Source organism: Rhinichthys klamathensis, unplaced genomic scaffold (assembly GCF_029890125.1).
Source record: "Rhinichthys klamathensis goyatoka isolate OS25496 unplaced genomic scaffold, OSU_Roscu_1.1 h1tg000123l_1, whole genome shotgun sequence".
Taxonomy (NCBI): domain Eukaryota; kingdom Metazoa; phylum Chordata; class Actinopteri; order Cypriniformes; family Leuciscidae; genus Rhinichthys; species Rhinichthys klamathensis.
Window position 1 is genome coordinate 8,981,971 of NW_026606660.1, and position 17,941 is coordinate 8,999,911.

The 17,941-nt window shown below is 35.9% G+C and overlaps 1 protein-coding gene across 1 annotated transcript in view; it reads right to left on the reverse strand.

The window, feature by feature from the left end:
* The window catches only part of mipol1 (mirror-image polydactyly 1), a 104,448-nt gene that overhangs the window by 67,067 nt on the left and 19,440 nt on the right, over positions 1 to 17,941 (reverse strand). Inside the window, exon 2 of the mRNA XM_056256117.1 lies at positions 16,588 to 16,679. Within this exon, the coding sequence (XP_056112092.1) occupies positions 16,588 to 16,679 (92 nt within the window). The remainder of the gene's footprint in view (positions 1 to 16,587; positions 16,680 to 17,941) is intronic.

Sequence of the window (17,941 nt, forward strand, 5' to 3'; positions counted from 1 at the left end):
ACATTTCATATTTTATTACATTTCCCAGGCCGGGAAATGTAAAAAATACCTGATATTTTCTGTTTGAATCCTGCATCTAGATATTCTTGATCGAAACATTTTGTACTTTCTGTGCTGAACTGCTCTCATTATGTTTCACCTTTGAGGTCAGAAAGATTTTTATTTTTTTTTACAGAAATTAATTCTTTAATTAACTTTATTCAGCGAGGACACATTAAATTGTCCAAAAGTGACATTAAAGACTTTCATAATGTTACAAAAAAAAATCTATTTCAAATAAATGCTGTTCTTTTCAACTTTCTATTCATCAAAGAAACCTGAAAAAATAAATGTTTTCAATATTAATAATAATAATGAAATGATTCTTAAGCAAAAAATGATTTCTGAAAGATCACGTGACACTGAAGACTGGAGTAATGATGCAGAAAATTCAGCTTTTTCCATTACAGGAATAAATTACATTTTAAAATATATTAAAATAGAAAACTTGTAATAATATTTCACTATATTGATCAAATAAATGCAGCCTTGTTGAGCATAAGAGACTTTTACAAAACATTAAAAAATCGTACAAATCTCAAACTGTCAAACAATATTGTACTTCCTAGAAATGGTGGCCCAACATATCGAAATATACTTTTTTAATCATAATAGTGAACTATGATTTCCTACTTGCTATATTGAAAGCAACTTGCTCAAGATTAGACAAATGATTGCAGGTTTAATATTTTTGGTCCGTTTTCCTGGAAGAGAAACACTGCCACTCTTAGAAGAAAAGGTTCTATATAGAACCTTAAAGAGTTCTTCTGTCAGGTGCTTTATAGAACCTTTCAGGGCTTCCCATCATGGCATCATTTTATGGATTTAGTTTTGATAAATTAAAGTTTAATTAAATTTTATGCTCGTAAACATACTTTATCACTAGAGTATTATCCAATCATTTAAGACATTTCTCCTTATATAGAATCTTTAAAGGGTTCTTTCAAATTTAGCCAAGAACCCTGGGGTTCTATATAGAACCTTTTTTCTAAGAGTACACTAGAAAAGCATATAAATGAACACAAAACACATGGACTGAAATCCATAAATCCAGCTATTTTTTTACAGATGGTATAGCACAAAGGTCATGAAAACGGTATAGGGGATGACGGACAGCCTGAGAGAAAGTTGGCAGAAGAGAGCTAAGAAGACATAAAAAGTGAGTGCTCTTGGGAGGTTGTGCGCGAGGCGGGTGGGGGTGACCCCTGGGGCAGATGCCAGTGGAACGTTATCCCCGCGCTGTAAGCCAGCACACACAGCTCACACCGCTCACACGCTATTCAGCTCAGACACAGTCAGGCGTGAACGGACAACTGGCTTTTTGTGCCAAACACCACAGGGCTCCATTAATCTCAGTGATAGACTCTGAGCGGGAGCTGGCCCCGCGCACCGCACTTTCACAGAGAAAGAGAGGAGGACGAGGATGAAGAAAGACCAAAGATAGTAGGTATGGCTAAGACGCCTGGTAATCCTTTAACACTGACAAGAGAAAGCAGCTTTGGGAAAAGACAGAGAGGGGAAAAAAACAACACAAAGCATACAAACCTGACCTTTTGATGTTCACATCATTTTCGGCGAGACGTCTTAAACAGTTCTCCGAAAAGAGCGCTTTACCAAATAAATTTGGACCGATTCATTGATTGACACCGTTTCCTGAGAGAATCACCCCCTAGAAACTTAATGAAACTGATACTATCCAATAATCCGATATTGAAAAACAGGGAAGAGCTCGTTCTGGCTTAATGAAAGTTTGAATTGTGCCGAGTGCAATAGGAGGCCTGTTTCTTTGCGGCTGCCGCTCCAGATGGTGAATTAGCATCACATCTACATTTTCTACATAATCTGCAGGAGTTTCATGATAGATTAATGAGCGATTAGCCTTGGTGCTCACAGGGCAGTGCCGAAAACTACATTCACACCGAAGCTTGCAGAGTGCAACATGCTACAATGAAGCCAATAACCAGTCATTGTGTATAAACAGTGGCATTACAGCTAGATGAGGAGCTGATTCAAATCAAATCATTTCATAGTTTTATCATTGTTTATGCCTTAGAAATTCCAACAAGCTCAAATAATTACACACACACAAAAAAAAAAAATCACAAACTATAGTTAAACAGTTAAAAGTAGGCAAAGCTAAGTTACAGTACTGATTGAATAAGTATGAATTTTTGCAAGTTCAAATAATCCAGAAACTAAAAGACACGGCACACCGTACCACTGTCTCAATCAATGGTGTAAGTTTAGGGTGGAACTTTCTGTCTGGCAGACACAGGATGTTTTTATTGAGGAAGATTATTTTTGCAATTCAATTTTGTGATGCTAGTAGTGGATAAATAAACAATTAAGCTTAAATACACACACACACATATATATATATATATATATATATATATATATATATATATATATATATATATATATGGTCCTGGTATTCCCTACATTATAGGGACAAAATGGGGAAATTTCTTTGGTCCCCATTAGGAAAATAGGTTATGAATCATACAAAAATATGTTTTTTGAAAATGTAAAAATGCAGAAAGTTGTGGTTGTGTTGTGTTAAGGGTTGAGGGGTAGAAGAATGTACAGTTTGGACAGTATAAAAATCATGTCTATGGTAAGACCCCATAGAGTTTGGAAACCCAATGTATGTGTGTGTGTGTGTGTGTGTGTGTGTGTGTGTGTGTGTGTGTGTGTGTGTGTGTGTGTGTGTGTGTGTGTGTGTGTGTGTGTGTGTGTGTGTGTGTGTGTGTGTGTGTGTGTCAAATACAATGTGAAAATGTGAAAGTCTATGACTGTGTGTCCATTAGAGTAGTTTAAAAACACATCTGTCAAACGTGAAAAAGATACAAAAGAGGACTATCTAATTTCCTTCAGATATTAACGTTGAATATTTCATCAATATTCCTTCACAGGGATAAAACATGAGTAAATAAAGAAACATTAATAGGTTAGAAGCACGCATCAAATGTAAAAGACTGCTCAAATCTTACAAAACAGCATTTGCCACTTAAAGCCACTTTATCCTTCCTTCAAACTTTTCTCATTTCAATTTGTCCTTTGCTGTCGCTCAGTGATCTTCATTTTCCTGTCTTGTAGACTTTAAGCTAATTGCCTCGGTGGGTTACTTATTATTCATGTACAATTATTGCAGTGTAATGTCTTTAAATCCTTTTAAATGACCATTCATGCGTCGCATTCATTGAAAATGCCTTTGAAGTCTGTCAAAGATGGAATTCTTCAAAAAGAAATGTCTAAGCCCAATTTCAATCGCTCGATGAGGGGGGTTTGGCGTTTCCCTCTAATATAAACTAAATTCCATTAATTTTTTAAGCTGCATTTAATGCATTTCCTCCGCAAAAAGTTTCCAGATTCTTCAGGCTGTCATTTGTATTCCAGCTGACTTTATGAATATTAATAACAGTGTTATCCTGATTAAACGGGCTTCATGCGAAATCCCCGTGAATCTACGAGCTCAGGATTCTCGTCTTACTGATTCTTTATGAATTTTGATACGGACATTAATGTGGAGAGAGTCTTAAAGCAGGTTTAATTGTACAGCATGAAAAAGGCAGACATGAACTGATTTGATATGGATAAACAGGCTCTTTTATATGGGGAGGTGCGCACAAGCACCTGGGAGCACCCCTCCGTGTAATTTGATTGTCACGGGCTGTCGTGAAGCTTTGAATGGTCTTGACTTTGCCTGGATCAAAAGATTTTATTGACTCGCTGACAGATATCAACAATAGAAACTGTTTTTGTCAATCAGTTACATGTACTGTAGGCTGATTCTATCTCACTGAAGGGCTGGCGTTCATTTAGTGAGAACCGCTTCTGACTCACTGAATGAACGGGAAATGAGACAAAACAACAACTTCATTTTTAAAAGTTGAAAAGGTTAAACATTAAAGTCAAACTATATAAAATGGGATTCAAATTTCTGAGGCCACTACTGAAAATGCTTTCATTTAATAATAATAAAGTTTAAAAAAAAATGTGTCAGCATAAACATTTGGGTAGAAAAGTTGAAGTGAAAAAATGAACATGATTTTAAGAAATGTCTTTGCACACGAGTTGCACATATATGCAACTATTATTTCATGGTAAAAATTCGATTTCAAATGGATGCTTTTCAATGTGGTCTCAGACTTCTGAAAAAAAAAAATGGTAACACTTTACAATAAGGTTCCATTTGTTAACATTGGTTAACGATATTAGTTAACATGAACTAACAATGTTAAATACTTCTAAAGCATTTATTAATCTTAGTTGACGTTAATTTTTGCATTTACTAAGACATTATTAAAACCAAAAGATGCATCTGTTCATATCACCGATATTTAACGGACCGGAGCTTACATAAATTAACAATGAACAGTTGTATTTTTATTAACTAACATTAAAAAGGATTAATAAATACTGTAATAAATGTATTGTTCATTGTTAGTTAATGTTAGTCAATGCATTATGCATAATGAAACCTGATTGTAAAGCGTTACCAACAATTATATAATAAATTCATAAAATAACCTAGTTTATTCATATTTATTAATCTCTTTTATCCATTTGCAGGGTGTCAATCCTTGAATCTGAGATATTATACAAACTATAACCATATATTTACAATTCAGACAGTACAAATAAAAGTTAATGATTCTTCAAATGCACCTTCTGGATGCTGAGAGCAAAGTTAGGCCAATCAACATCTGTGGCACAAATAAACTTTGGACAAAAACCAACTTTGTACCCTGATTTCATATTTAGCTCAAATCCCAAAAAAGAGAAATTACTCAACAATTCTCAACTTGTGGAACTAAAAATATTGATTGGCTCAAGTAGATGATTAACCAATCCTTATCAAAGATACAACTTGAGGGGGTTTAGACTGAGCTTGTTGGACCTTCAGCAAACAAACCCACTCAAAATGGGCTATAAATCAAAAAGATTGTGTCCTACTTGGAAAGGTTACTTGTATTCGGTCACATCATCATCCTCAGCGACAAAACAACACATTTTAGTTGGAGCTCTAAATCAACCACTTTTTCCAAGGCATCCAGATTTTACTGGAGATATGTATAGAATAATTTTGTAAAAATTGCCAGGTGGTTAGTTAAAAGATTAACTAATCAAAATCAAATCAAAATCCTCCAGGACCGTCACTTCATTGAAGGTCTATAATTACACAGTCTCTCAAATGAAAGCATAATTCCTCGCATTACTTGAAAATTCTCCAGGTAGGCCTTATGTTTCTTAGATGATGGAGACGTCTAGCAGGGAGAGTGGGATCTGTGAAGCAACGTAAAGCTCATTCTCAGAGCAGACGCAGTGATAATTGAATTGAGCCTGTGGGAATGAGCTAGCGCTAGCATCTCAGATCTCTCTGATGGATCCGTCCTCGGCCGCGATTCACTGATCCTCCTGCATTAACTGGGGGAGGAGAAATGACCCTCCAAATCTGCCAGGATGAGTGCCTCAATTTCCCCATATCCAGCTAATTTGGGTGCGAGAGAAGCGTGAGCCATGCTAGGAATGAAGAAAACGCGTCCCCCACCCCACAACTGCCTTTAAACAGCACTGCTTTTGAATGAATAAAAGCAGGCAAAATGCCCCCCCCAAGATGTGCAATAGGATAAATCCTGAATGCTTTGTGCGTTTGATCCTGTCACTTATCAGTTATTATGACATGAGTGATATGATTCACACCACAAATAATTCAGCTTCACACAAATACTATCTGCAATCATTGCATAAGATACACTGAAAATACCATATTGAAACATGATGCTATTTCTCTTCGAGATGAAAAGCTGTCTAGCGATATATCCGCATGACAGAGTTGAGTTTGTGGCAAAACCTTCTACCGATTATATTGTTCTATCTTTTACTGCATATGATAATTCATACTCAGAAAGTACAACTGAAGTGACATGATAATATTTTAAAATGCACCTGCACCGTGTTGCATTTTGTGACTTTCATTTGAATAAAACACTAGTCATATATTCCGTCATTGAAGATTTCTTAAAAAGTGTTAAAATATCATCTCGTCTCGTACCCGTGAACCCAATGCCGTGTATCGGTTTGCAATAGTGAATTCAGTTTTATTGCTCATATACCATGTTCATAGAAGAATGAGCTATAAAATGAAATCAAAGTTGTATTAATCATATCAAATTTGGAAATGGTGAACATTTTATTTCATGCTTTACATTCATGAACTGACCTTTGACCTCCAACCTCAATCACCCATTCAGACCACAGAATGCTGGTTTTGTATTAAGCTCTCTGTTGTACTGCCACCGATAACCTCTTAATATAATTCCTAGATTCCAAACAACCCAAAGTTCAGGGGTACACTAATCTCAGTGTAGGGTGACATATTTGTACCAATACTTCTTAAACATTAGTTTTACGCAAATGCTTTTTCATTATGCAGAAAATGATTCGTTTCAATCCACCCGGAGCAAATTTTGCAGCTTTCGACAGCTTGATTCACTGACAAAAATCAAGGTTGTCACAGTTATTCATCAAAAATTCAGTTTAAAAGGTCTGTATTTGTAAGCACTTAGACAAACAGCACATTTTATTTCAACTCTACAATTCGATGTCAAGAGTGAATATTTCAGCGATTGGATAATTCATCTGCTGAATGTAACCTCAAAATTGGCTGTGTAAATATGGACTAAGCTGAGATTTGCATTGGCTAACATTTGGGAGGGAGAACAGAGTTATTTAAGGATGAGCTTAATGCAGTCAAAGGAAGGGTTCGCTTATATTTCTAACACTGTTACACACTCGCCGTTCTGGAGCACAAAAAGGCAGCTCAATTCACGTTTTTTAACTGACGTCTGATTTTTCCCTCAAAAATTCTTTAAAATAAAAAAAATATTTACTTTCCTGATGTATTTCCTGCAGAGGCGTTCCAAGTGTCATGATAAAAATAATCATTTAATTTGTCATTCCCTTGCTCATGCGCCGATCAAAACAAAATACTTCAAACCGCATTCCTTTCCACATGCGAGTTTAAAAGCATTTTAACTCGGGCACAGAAACATATAGAAAACAAAGCCTTATTGTGGCAAGAAAGATTGTGAAACTATAGTGCAAGGTGGCGTCAACAGCCGTGAGACTGTTATTACTCATCGAAGAGACGCCAAACAGGAGAGGTGGGGCTCAGGGAAAGAGTCAACTCAAGGTCAGCTGTCTTATGAAAGACATTCCGGCCAAGTGTTTCGCCTTCTCGACTCCGTGTCGTTTCTACCGAAAGCTGCGCAAGTTTCGACTCATTATCTTTCTACGTACAGCCATTCTCCAATAAAAATGGACAGATGGGACTGCTTGTTATTGTACATTTGTTACTGTTTCCTTAGAATAGGAATAGAATTGCTATTAATAATGGCTAAATAAATCAAATGTAATAAAGTTTGAATCGAAAAGGGCTAAATGCAGATTATGAAATCAAGTGTAATATGTTTTCATTTGTGTTTTTTGTGTGATTGATAAACACCAGTTCAAAATGTTGTTAACCTCGCTATATAATTATTAATAATTAATAAAATAACTAACTCAACAGCAATTTCAAGTTATGATTCCCAAATAATGCAATCCCTGATTAAAACATTTTAGTTGAATGAACTATAAAACTAGTTGAGCAAATGTATTTTTTTAAGTTGGAGTCAGGTTTGGGTCAACTAAAAAATAACAACTCAAGTAACACTTTGAAAAATCTGTGGAACTAAATAATAATAATTAGTTGAAGCTACTTGAAATGATTTTGTGCTATATATATATATATATATATATATATATATATATATATATATATATATATATATATACACATATATATTCCTTTTTTGTCATGTTTTGCACATTATACACTGCAATATCTATATATCACACATTTACGGTCAATTTTTTTTACATTGATCGACTTTCAACTCAAAATCATGCTGAAGACATAATGGTATTGGAGACACAGAATTTCAGTTCTTCAACAGTCAATTTACCTTGTTAACCATATATCCACCAAAATATTTTAGTAATATGAGCTGATAAACCAGTCAGATGGATAAATAGGACAATATTTGGCTTCTTTTATGTTATCATATCGGCTGATAATCATATCCGCTTGGATGATAGACATACTAACAAAGATGTTAACCTTCAATATGTAACTACTCACTGGCCATTACAAAGCCCATATTGGCTATTATTAGCCACTTTAAAAATATTCTGAAAGTTTCTTAGATTGTTTGAAGGAGATCAATTCATCAATATTACTTCATGGTTAAGCAGTATTAATAATTGCTGTAGTAACTGGCTGGAAACCTTTCCATTGTAATTTTTGTAAGGAGAATGAGGAAAAAAAAAGGCAAACTACTCAGATTCTAAAAATTCTTCTAATGACAACACAAACATTCCCATCATTTCTCTGAACGCCCATCAATGGAAAAACTTTCATATTAAGTACAAATTGAACCCTGCTTTTTCAAAGCAACATTGAAAGGGCTACAAAATCCATCGTGATTGCTGAGCATGTCACCTCAGCGCCCGGCGCTAAAACACACACATAGCTACTGGTGCGAGGATCCTCAACAAACACATCTTCCTTTGTTCAGGAAATCCTTTCTCCAACACGAACTGCAAAGCTGAACTTTTGGCAATGCAGAAGCATCAAATCCAAACAGAGCCTTTCTCTTTTTTTCACCCTTAAGGATGAGTGATGCTCGCGGTTTCGACCTGTCCTTTAAACAAACCGGCTTTAAACAGCGGGAGACTAAAGTGAGAAAACACTCCAGGACATTCCAGGGTTCTTTTCTAACTGGAGAACATTGGGGAACAAACAAAGTTCATATAAATGAGCGATATTGGGATATTGCAGGCACTTGGGCGACGTCGGTGCTACTGTGGGACACATGCGGAGAGGCTTGTGGGAGGTATTGTGTGTTCAGGGATGTACATCACTGCAAATATTTACAGAGCAGCTGATGTACAATAGAGGAATCACATGACTGTCTCTTCTCCGAATACATGCTCACGTACATGTGCGCAGATCAAATCTACGGCAATGATGCTCTTCTCTAAAGAACGAAGTTTTTAAGAACTTAGCACAAAGAGGACTAGCTTCACTGACCCACGGCTAGGCCCACATGGAATCCGAATTTTTTACCTTTTCTGTGATGATCTTGAGGGGAAATGAGTCAGAGCTCTATACTCTTATTAGCAGCTAAAAACATTATCAAATTTGACTAAATAATGAATAGATAAACATGCAAGAAATACAGAATTATGTAAATGACAGGCGGAAATCTGCGAGAGCGTATATGGGAGCAAAGCCATTATCCATACATCCAATGGGGTCCATCGACTCTTTTGAGTTCAGCAGAAGAAAGAAATTCATACAGGTTTGTAACAACTTGAGGGTGAGTAAATGATGACAGAATTTTCATTTTTGGGCGAACTATCCCTGTAATGGCAGGCCAAAGAATCTCTTAACAAATTCTCCAACTCAAGTGCCAATCATCTAGGCTACTCCAACTGAGTGTTTCTGGTTGTCGCAGGTTTGTCTAAACATTCCCAAAATACAAGTGCGTAAAAAAGCAGTAAAAATGCCAGTCTGTGAAAGTGGCCCGTCATTGTTCGGCCGGCCTCCTTTGAGCGCGTGAATGTGTTGAAAAGCCGAGGGGAGGCCAGGGCAACAGGACCAGGCACTCCGTCCTCATTACCACTTGATGTTTGAACACAGCCCACAGGAGTGACCGTTTAAATTGCTCCCTGTTCAAACAGTTCCCAAGCATCTGTGGTTCACAGCAAAGTAAGCCTTGTTTGTTTTCCTCTCTGCTTCATGGGCCATCACTAGGTCGTCTGGAATCCTGCTCGCAACTGGGTGGCAGGAGTGTTAGCATCATTCGAGCGTCAGTCTGAAATCAGTACAGTTCTTAAGAGTTCATGGATCATCAGAGACCCTGTGATACTAACTCCAGCAGAATTAGATTATTTCATAATTACAAAAACATCAGGGGCCAAAACATTTTGTTATTGATTACCACAGATTAGTTCAAATAAGCCTGACAATCTTCATAACAAGAAGATTCACATTCAGTAAAAACTTAAATGGTAAAACTATTTAATTTCTATAGAAACTGTAACGTTTTTATAGTGTTTTGACATGTAAGTAAAGCAAGAGAGTTACAATCTTGAAGAGATTATATAAAATCATTGAAAACACACACACACACACGCACACAAATGGAAGAATCTTTCAAAATCTGTAGAGAATAACCTTGAGAGATGTCATATTTCATAAAAAAAAAAAAATTTTATTTAAGAAAATCAATATTTATAAAATCAAATAAGAAAAAAATGTTCAGTGTAAAAAAAGACACCAATTTTTATGACTATAAATAAGTTTGCATATTTTCTCCTAAATAAAAAATATAAAACTAAACCTATATATTTCAATTGTCAAGTATTTTTACATTGACATAGGCCTATAACATAATAAGAAAATTGCTGATTAAAATAAAAAAATAATACATTTCTTAGAGCTATTTTTACTATACTATACTGAGATGAGAAAGTAATTAGAATTACAAATGTGAAAGAATGAATAAAATATATAAATAAATAAAATGTTAAAATCCGTATACATTAGAGAGAATTTGGAAAGAAAACTTGCTTAATTGAAACAACAAAAACAACAAAGTCACAATGCAAAACCAATTATAATGATCTTCATGCAAAATATAATTTCTTACTTTATCTTTTGATTTTAAAGTAAAATATGACCTGGACATGTTTTCATAAAATTGACCCAAACATCCACAAAAAAAAAATCCTCATTTCGAGAACCTTTCAAGAGATGCCAACCTCTCGTTGGGTTTTATAGCTTGAGTCTTTGTATGTTTGTGAGTGCGTTGGCCTTTCTACTAGGTTTGTTTGGTTTCAGATCACAGTAACCAGGCTTCCACAGTTAAGCAGTGCCCATCCTAGGTCTATTCCTTAAACCAACACAGAAACACAAAAGGAGGAGGACAGAGCCCTGAGGAATCCCTCTGTCACTGGTGGACCACCCACTTAGGGAACAGACAAGCCTGTTCGGCCACACGGCACTCCATTCTAGGGATTTTGAACTTCAATGGGACCCACAAGGAAGCCGCGAATGGGTCGCCAACGTGCCTCTTGCTCTCCGTGAAGCCAAGCACGGCGGAGAGGGAGTGAGACGTGATATCAGGGTGGGTGGCTGTCGGAAAAGCCGAAGAAGACCACACTGTACCAGCGTAAACAGAGGCGAGCTGATGGGACCAAACAGTATGTTTCCTGCCCGGACGGCCCGCACAGGGGGAGGGGGAGGGTGGGCGGGGGCGTGACGGGTTATGTCAAAGGTCGATCCACCTGCTAAGAACAAAGCTTGTTGAGACTGTAGCCCTATTTCTGCTCTTGTAGGGAAGGCCAATTCAACTCCATAGGGAACTCAGCGTGTTTGTTATGATGGACTTGGTGTGTTCTTTGAATTTGGGCTGCAAGAGGACAGTTTACCCATGCAAGAAAACAATCCACCATCTCAGTTGTAATAACACAACCCAGCCTACAGCAGTCAGCTTATCCCAAACTACGTCAGACAAATAAAATCAGCAGGGTAACAAGCACAAGAGAAACACAGTCTCATTGGCGTGAAATGCAATTTGGGGTCAAAGATGCATTCAACCTTATTTTACTGTTCCATGCCACTATGAAAACAATCAGAAAGTGAGGCAACTATTCAATGGCTGATATTGATATCTAAAGAGCAAAGAGATCTAAGACTGATACAATTTTGCTATATAGCTATATTTCACTATTTAATAAGATGTATACAGTTGCTGACATTTGAACACTTATTTTGCACACTACAAAGAAAAGAAAAAACTCATATGTGTATTTATAAATCATCTAATGACACTGCTGTTGGTAGATTGTTGATTTGACACAAAATGGCACTAAAAAACTTGTTAATTCCCGGTATATCTTTCATAGATATTGGCCATGAAAAATGTCAAAACGTCTCAAAAAGCCAGATACATAACACATATTATAATCATCTCGTATATCTAATTAATGTAAAAAGTGTAATAAATAAATAAATAAATCTAAAATTATTTAAGATTTGGCCACTTTCAAACTTGGATAAAAAAAAGTGAAATTAATGTAAAGCATTTAAAGTCTGTTCAAAACACCAGATCTAATGAAATTAGATTAGTTATAACTTAAAGATATGTTATACTAGCTGCAAGAATGAAAGAGTATATGTCTGCATCTGATACTTCTAAAGAAATATCACTTTTACAAACCAATATTAATGTTTATTTAAAGGGTTAGTTCACCCAAAAATGAAAATTCTGTCAGTAATTACTCACTGTGGCGAGCAGGACGAGGCCGAGGGCCGAGGGCCAATAGTGAGCTTTCTGACATTTTGGAACAACATGAGGGCGAGTTACTGTAAATTCGGCCTCTACTTCATAAACGCCAGAGGAGAACTGGCCCCGACTGAGCCTGGGTTCTCCCAAGGTTTTTTTTTCTCCATTGGGTCATCTGATGGAGTTTTTCGGTTCCTTGCCACTGTTGCCTTTGGCTTGCTCAGTTGGGGATATTCAAATTAAATGACCCATCATACCACTGATCAGCTCTACCAAACTTGGATGTCTTTTTCCAGTAATAAACAAACACTGTTAAGTTGTTTTGATTGATACTGTGAAGCAGCTTTGATACAATCTGTATTGTGAAAAGCGCTATATAAATATATTTGACTTGACTTGACTTGAGTAATTACTGCCAGAATGTTCATTTTTGGGTGAACTAACCCTTTAATGACAGTTATAAAACAGTTCTGGTTTACTAGTTTGATTGACAAGTGGTTTATTTAGTCAAAAAGCACCATCCTCCCCTATTTGTCCCACTCCAATTGTCACTGATCACTAAAAAAAATTAAAATGTTATGATTCACGACATACTTTCATTGGCAGAGCAAAAATAAACAAAAGAACTAACTGCACTGTGTCCCGATATTGACATTTTTTCGTTTATGAGTCAAAATCTTCTAAGGGGTAATCATGGAACAACAGTTTTAAAAAGTGATTTTTGTCCTATGTATTTACAACAGGATCTGCATTTTCATGAACATTTTTTTATGCACAAACTACGCATTCTGATTCTGACATTCCTGATTTGAATATGTTCTACTCTCGTCTGATCTTTTTTTCATAGTTTTGGCAGTAGATGAACTGTTAAATGACTGATCTTGAGACGAGTCCCTGTAGTCGTCCAATTTGACTCTCATATGCTGATGCCTGACAGGTGACTTTTATAAAACGTAGTTAGATAACTACCTTCTCAGTTTAAAAGATTAAGGCAATTATCAAAGTTTTATAAAATGTTAAATTTTTCCAATAAAAGAGGATACTTTTTTTACATGATTTGTTACATTTAATTACCCCTTAGCTGATTTAATTGGACTCCTATGGAACTGTTCTCTACTGCACTCGCAAACAGTACTGATAATGCTAATCAATCCTTATGTTCATATTCATGATTGAAAAACACTTAACTGTCATAAACACGTAACTAAATGGAATTAAATCAGCAATGTGCTTCTTGTTTTGGAGTCGACTAACTGCCACTTGAATCTCCAGTGACTGAACACACTTTCTCAGTTGTAAAGGATAATAGCCTTAAAATAAACAAACATTTAAGCTAGCTGAAAGCATAAATTGGGTGTGTTCAATGCTTCATGCTTATCTGATACTAAAAAGGAAGTACGGTAAATGGGTTCAACACAGTTTATCGCAATGCAAAACTTCACACACAAAAAACCCCGACAGATCATATTAATGATCGTAAAATATATGCTTGTGTCTGTGAGTGGCAGACATAATGTCTGAGCACCAAAAACACACAATAAAATCAGGCATGCAGCCATATACCCACAGGCGCACATGAACACACGCTTAGTGTCTGTGATATCAGGATACATGCTAAGTAGATCCTGTTCCAGGTCTTGGCCTCCACCCATCACTAGGATGTAACGCTTTGGGTTGGGCTCTTCTTCTGCAGGATGTGTCAGCACATCAGAGAAACAGCTAGCCTGGCATTAACTCCAAAAAAACAAACAAGCCACGCAGAGGTCATGCCATGAAGGATCGAACCTCATCGGCAGCCTTTACAGTGTTTGAGAGTGAGTGACTGATGCTCATATGAGGATCGGCGAAGCGCTCCACCATATATGCACAGATTAGACCATACAAATAGTGACTAGACAGGGCCAATGCAAAGCATAAAGAGGAAGCAATATCACTACACAACAAATCAATTATACATGCAAAGTTTAAAATTTCCGCCCAAATACTCTCTGCCGTTCAAAAGTTTGGGGTTGGTAAGATTTTTGAAAGAAGTCTCACCAAGGCTGCATTTGTTTGATAAAAAGATACAGTAAAACGGTAATATTCTGAAATATTATTACAATTTCAAACAATTGTTGTATATTTTAACGCCTTAACTGTCAGTGCCCTTATAGCGAGCTGCTTGACGCTCTTATTTAATTGCCTTTTTGTCCCATCACATATTTTATTAATCATATATAATTGGGTATCTTTCAAAAGCTGACACCATCAGTACTCATTCTGTGAAAACCATTTTGAAATCGTACATTGTCTTACCATGGAAACAGACTGTACTTAAATTCCTTTTAGCGGGCTCCTCCCCCCTATTGGGTGGTGTGTCATGCTTCATATTACAACATTTACTGCACTATGTTATAATCAAAACTTATTCTAATCTTGACAAAAAAACTATGTTGGAAAAGTCTGAGACACAAGGTTCCATATATGGTGACTGTTTTGTGATAGAAGTGATATTTTGATAGAAATGTATTCATTTGTGACAGGAGAACGCATCAAAGAAATTCATTGGAATGTGGGTGACACCCGGTGGCTGTTTTTGGTGCATCGCCTAAACAAAATCTCATAGGAACTTCAGTTTTTGTGATATCAACTTCAAATTTGGAACACAAAATGGAAAGACATATGGCTTTGATTTTATAGCGTTTTAGAGTAAAAAGTATTTTGTCAAATATATACTTTGTATAAAATATATTTTTCAGTACAGTACATTTGCTTTATAATAAGTTTAAACTTCTATAACTTTTTTACACTTTTAATCTACTGCTGAGTGTCTTCTAAAAAAGAAAAGTGACCGTAGGTCCATCCATATTCCAAGGCAATCTTGAATTACAACCATTTAAAGGGATAGTTCAGCCCAAACTGAAAATTCTGTCATAATTTACTCACCCTCAAATTGTTCCAAACCTGTATGAGTTTCTTTCTTCTGCACAAAAGAAGATATTTTGAAGATTGTCAGTAACTAAACAGTTTATGGGCCCCATTGACTTCCGTAGTATTATTTTTCATATGGAAGAAGTCAGTGGGGCCCATCAACTTTTTGGTTACCCTGATTCCTCAAAATATCTTATAATCTTTTTTAGTGTTCAGCAGAAGAAAGAAATTCATACATGTTTGAAGCAACTTGAGGGTGAGTAAATTATGACAGAATTTTCATTTTTGGGTGAACTATCCCATAAAAAAGGGAGGGGGGGGGGGGTGATAGTTAAAAATGTTATGTATTTCTGTGATTCCTTTATTCCAGTCTTCAGTGTCACATGATCCTTCAGAAATCATTCTAATATGCTGATTTGCTGCTCAAAAAATATTTCTTAATATTTTTGTGTTCATTTTTTTTCAGGATTCTTTGATTAATATAAATTTAAAAATATATCTTTTTTTCTTTTTTTACTTTTGTAACATATTAAATGTCTTTACTGCCAATTTTGATAAATTGAATGTGTCCTTGCTGAATAAAAGTATTAACTTATTTTGAAAAAATCTTACTGAGCCCGAACTTTTGAACGCTGATGTAGATATTCATATGCATGCTAAAGAAATGTGGTGTTACACTAACAGCAAGAATCAACAGCAAAAATCCAAAGGTTCTTCAGACAAGGTACCATGTTAATACCATATGCCATAGTATTTACAGTGTACCATGCAAATATGAATATGGCAATAATTTAGTGTCATGGTATTATCATCTCATACCACAGGGATTTTAGTATTGCCTGTAATTTGCAGGCTTTTCTTAAACCTTCAAAGCTTTTAAAAGTTGACAATCCAAATATATGTATATTTCTTTGGACACTTTGATACTTGGCTGTTTTCAGAAAAAAGACAATGAATACTAATTGCAATATTTAATCCTAATGTAATGAAGAAATACCACAGCACGAAGCAATGAAGACAATGTTCACGGCCATCTGATATGATAAGGATGCCCTCTAGTGCGCAGATTTAAGAATGCACTGTCCTCCAGTGATATGACTATATTGGTCTCACATTTTGAAAGTTACCTTATCAAAAACAAATAAAGATACTGTCCTATTATATTCTCAAATTCAGTCCATCACTAAGATTCAACCACAGCAAAAAGCAAAAAGGACAGCATTCTCTTCATACTCACCTCTGTACATATCAAACAGTGAATCCTTCAGTTCTTGTTTGTGAATCCATGACAGCTGATGCAGCTCCTCCTCACTCTCTGAGCAGCTCTCCCTTAAAACGAACAGAGGATATGTATCAATAACTCATTGCTGTTCAAGTACTTCAATTCAAGTACTTGAGCTCAGTGTTTTGGTTCTGGTCATATGTTTACTAGTTCTCAGTGTGGGTTAGACTAATCTTTTCTGCAATGTCCTTATGAGCTCAGGGATTACATACCAAAAGCTCTCTCTCTCTCTCTCTCTCTCTCTCTCTCTCTCTCTCTCTCTCTCTCTCTCTCTCTCTCTCTCTCTCTCTCTCTCTCTCTCTCTCTCTCTCTCTCTCTCTCTCTCTCTCTCTCTCTCTCTCTCTGTGTGTGTGTGTGTGTGTGTGTGTGTGTGTGTGTGTCCAGCCCAACAATTACTTCACTTTCTGCAAAAAACATCAAAGTAGCAGCTACATTCATAATGAATGGGTCCCTCTGATGTTCCATATTTCTCCAAAGCACAGGGTTACTGTGTGATGATGACTACAGTAACCATGATCAAAAAATATGATGGTATGGTTTCAAAAGTGCATCTTAGCATGCAATTATTTATGCAGATGAGCTGGAAATGGGCAAAAATACACGAATGCCCTGACAAAACAGGACTGTGAGACGAAAACGGCCCAATGTTCAAACAAAACAAATCCAATGACTAATAAAACAATCAAAACAGGGTTTCCTAGGATTTCCTTTTATTTATAAGTCTTGTGTATAATGTAGGCAAGGGGGATATTAAATACATTTATATATGTAAAAGTTGAAATTGACACAAATTTCAAGATTTGATTCGATTTCAATTCACAAGCTTGCGATATGACCAGATTCTGATTTAGATTAATTGGGGTATGTATCCCCAGTTTCTGGTTAGAATTAGCAGATTTGTATAGGTTACTTTAAATTGCACAATAGGACATTTTTAAAATAATAATAATTTAATAGTTAAAACTTTTTAACTATTTTTTATAATATAAACATTTAAAATGGTAGCTGTCATAATAACATGATGGATTTATTCAAACACATTAAATATTGAAGAACCGGTGGGTGAAGTAAAAATACAATGAATATACAAAATAGTATTTAGCAAAATGCTCCTCTCTATAGTTCATTTTTCTAGCCAACTATTGAGTTTATGGACATTGAATAACTTTTCTGAAGTAAATCTAACATTACATGACATTGTTTACAAGCTGTTTTGTTTACGTGTTTCTGCATTTGAAACATTGTTTGAGCGATTGCATGAGACCTATACAGATTTCGGAAGGTTCTTTCAAACAACCCATCTGTACGG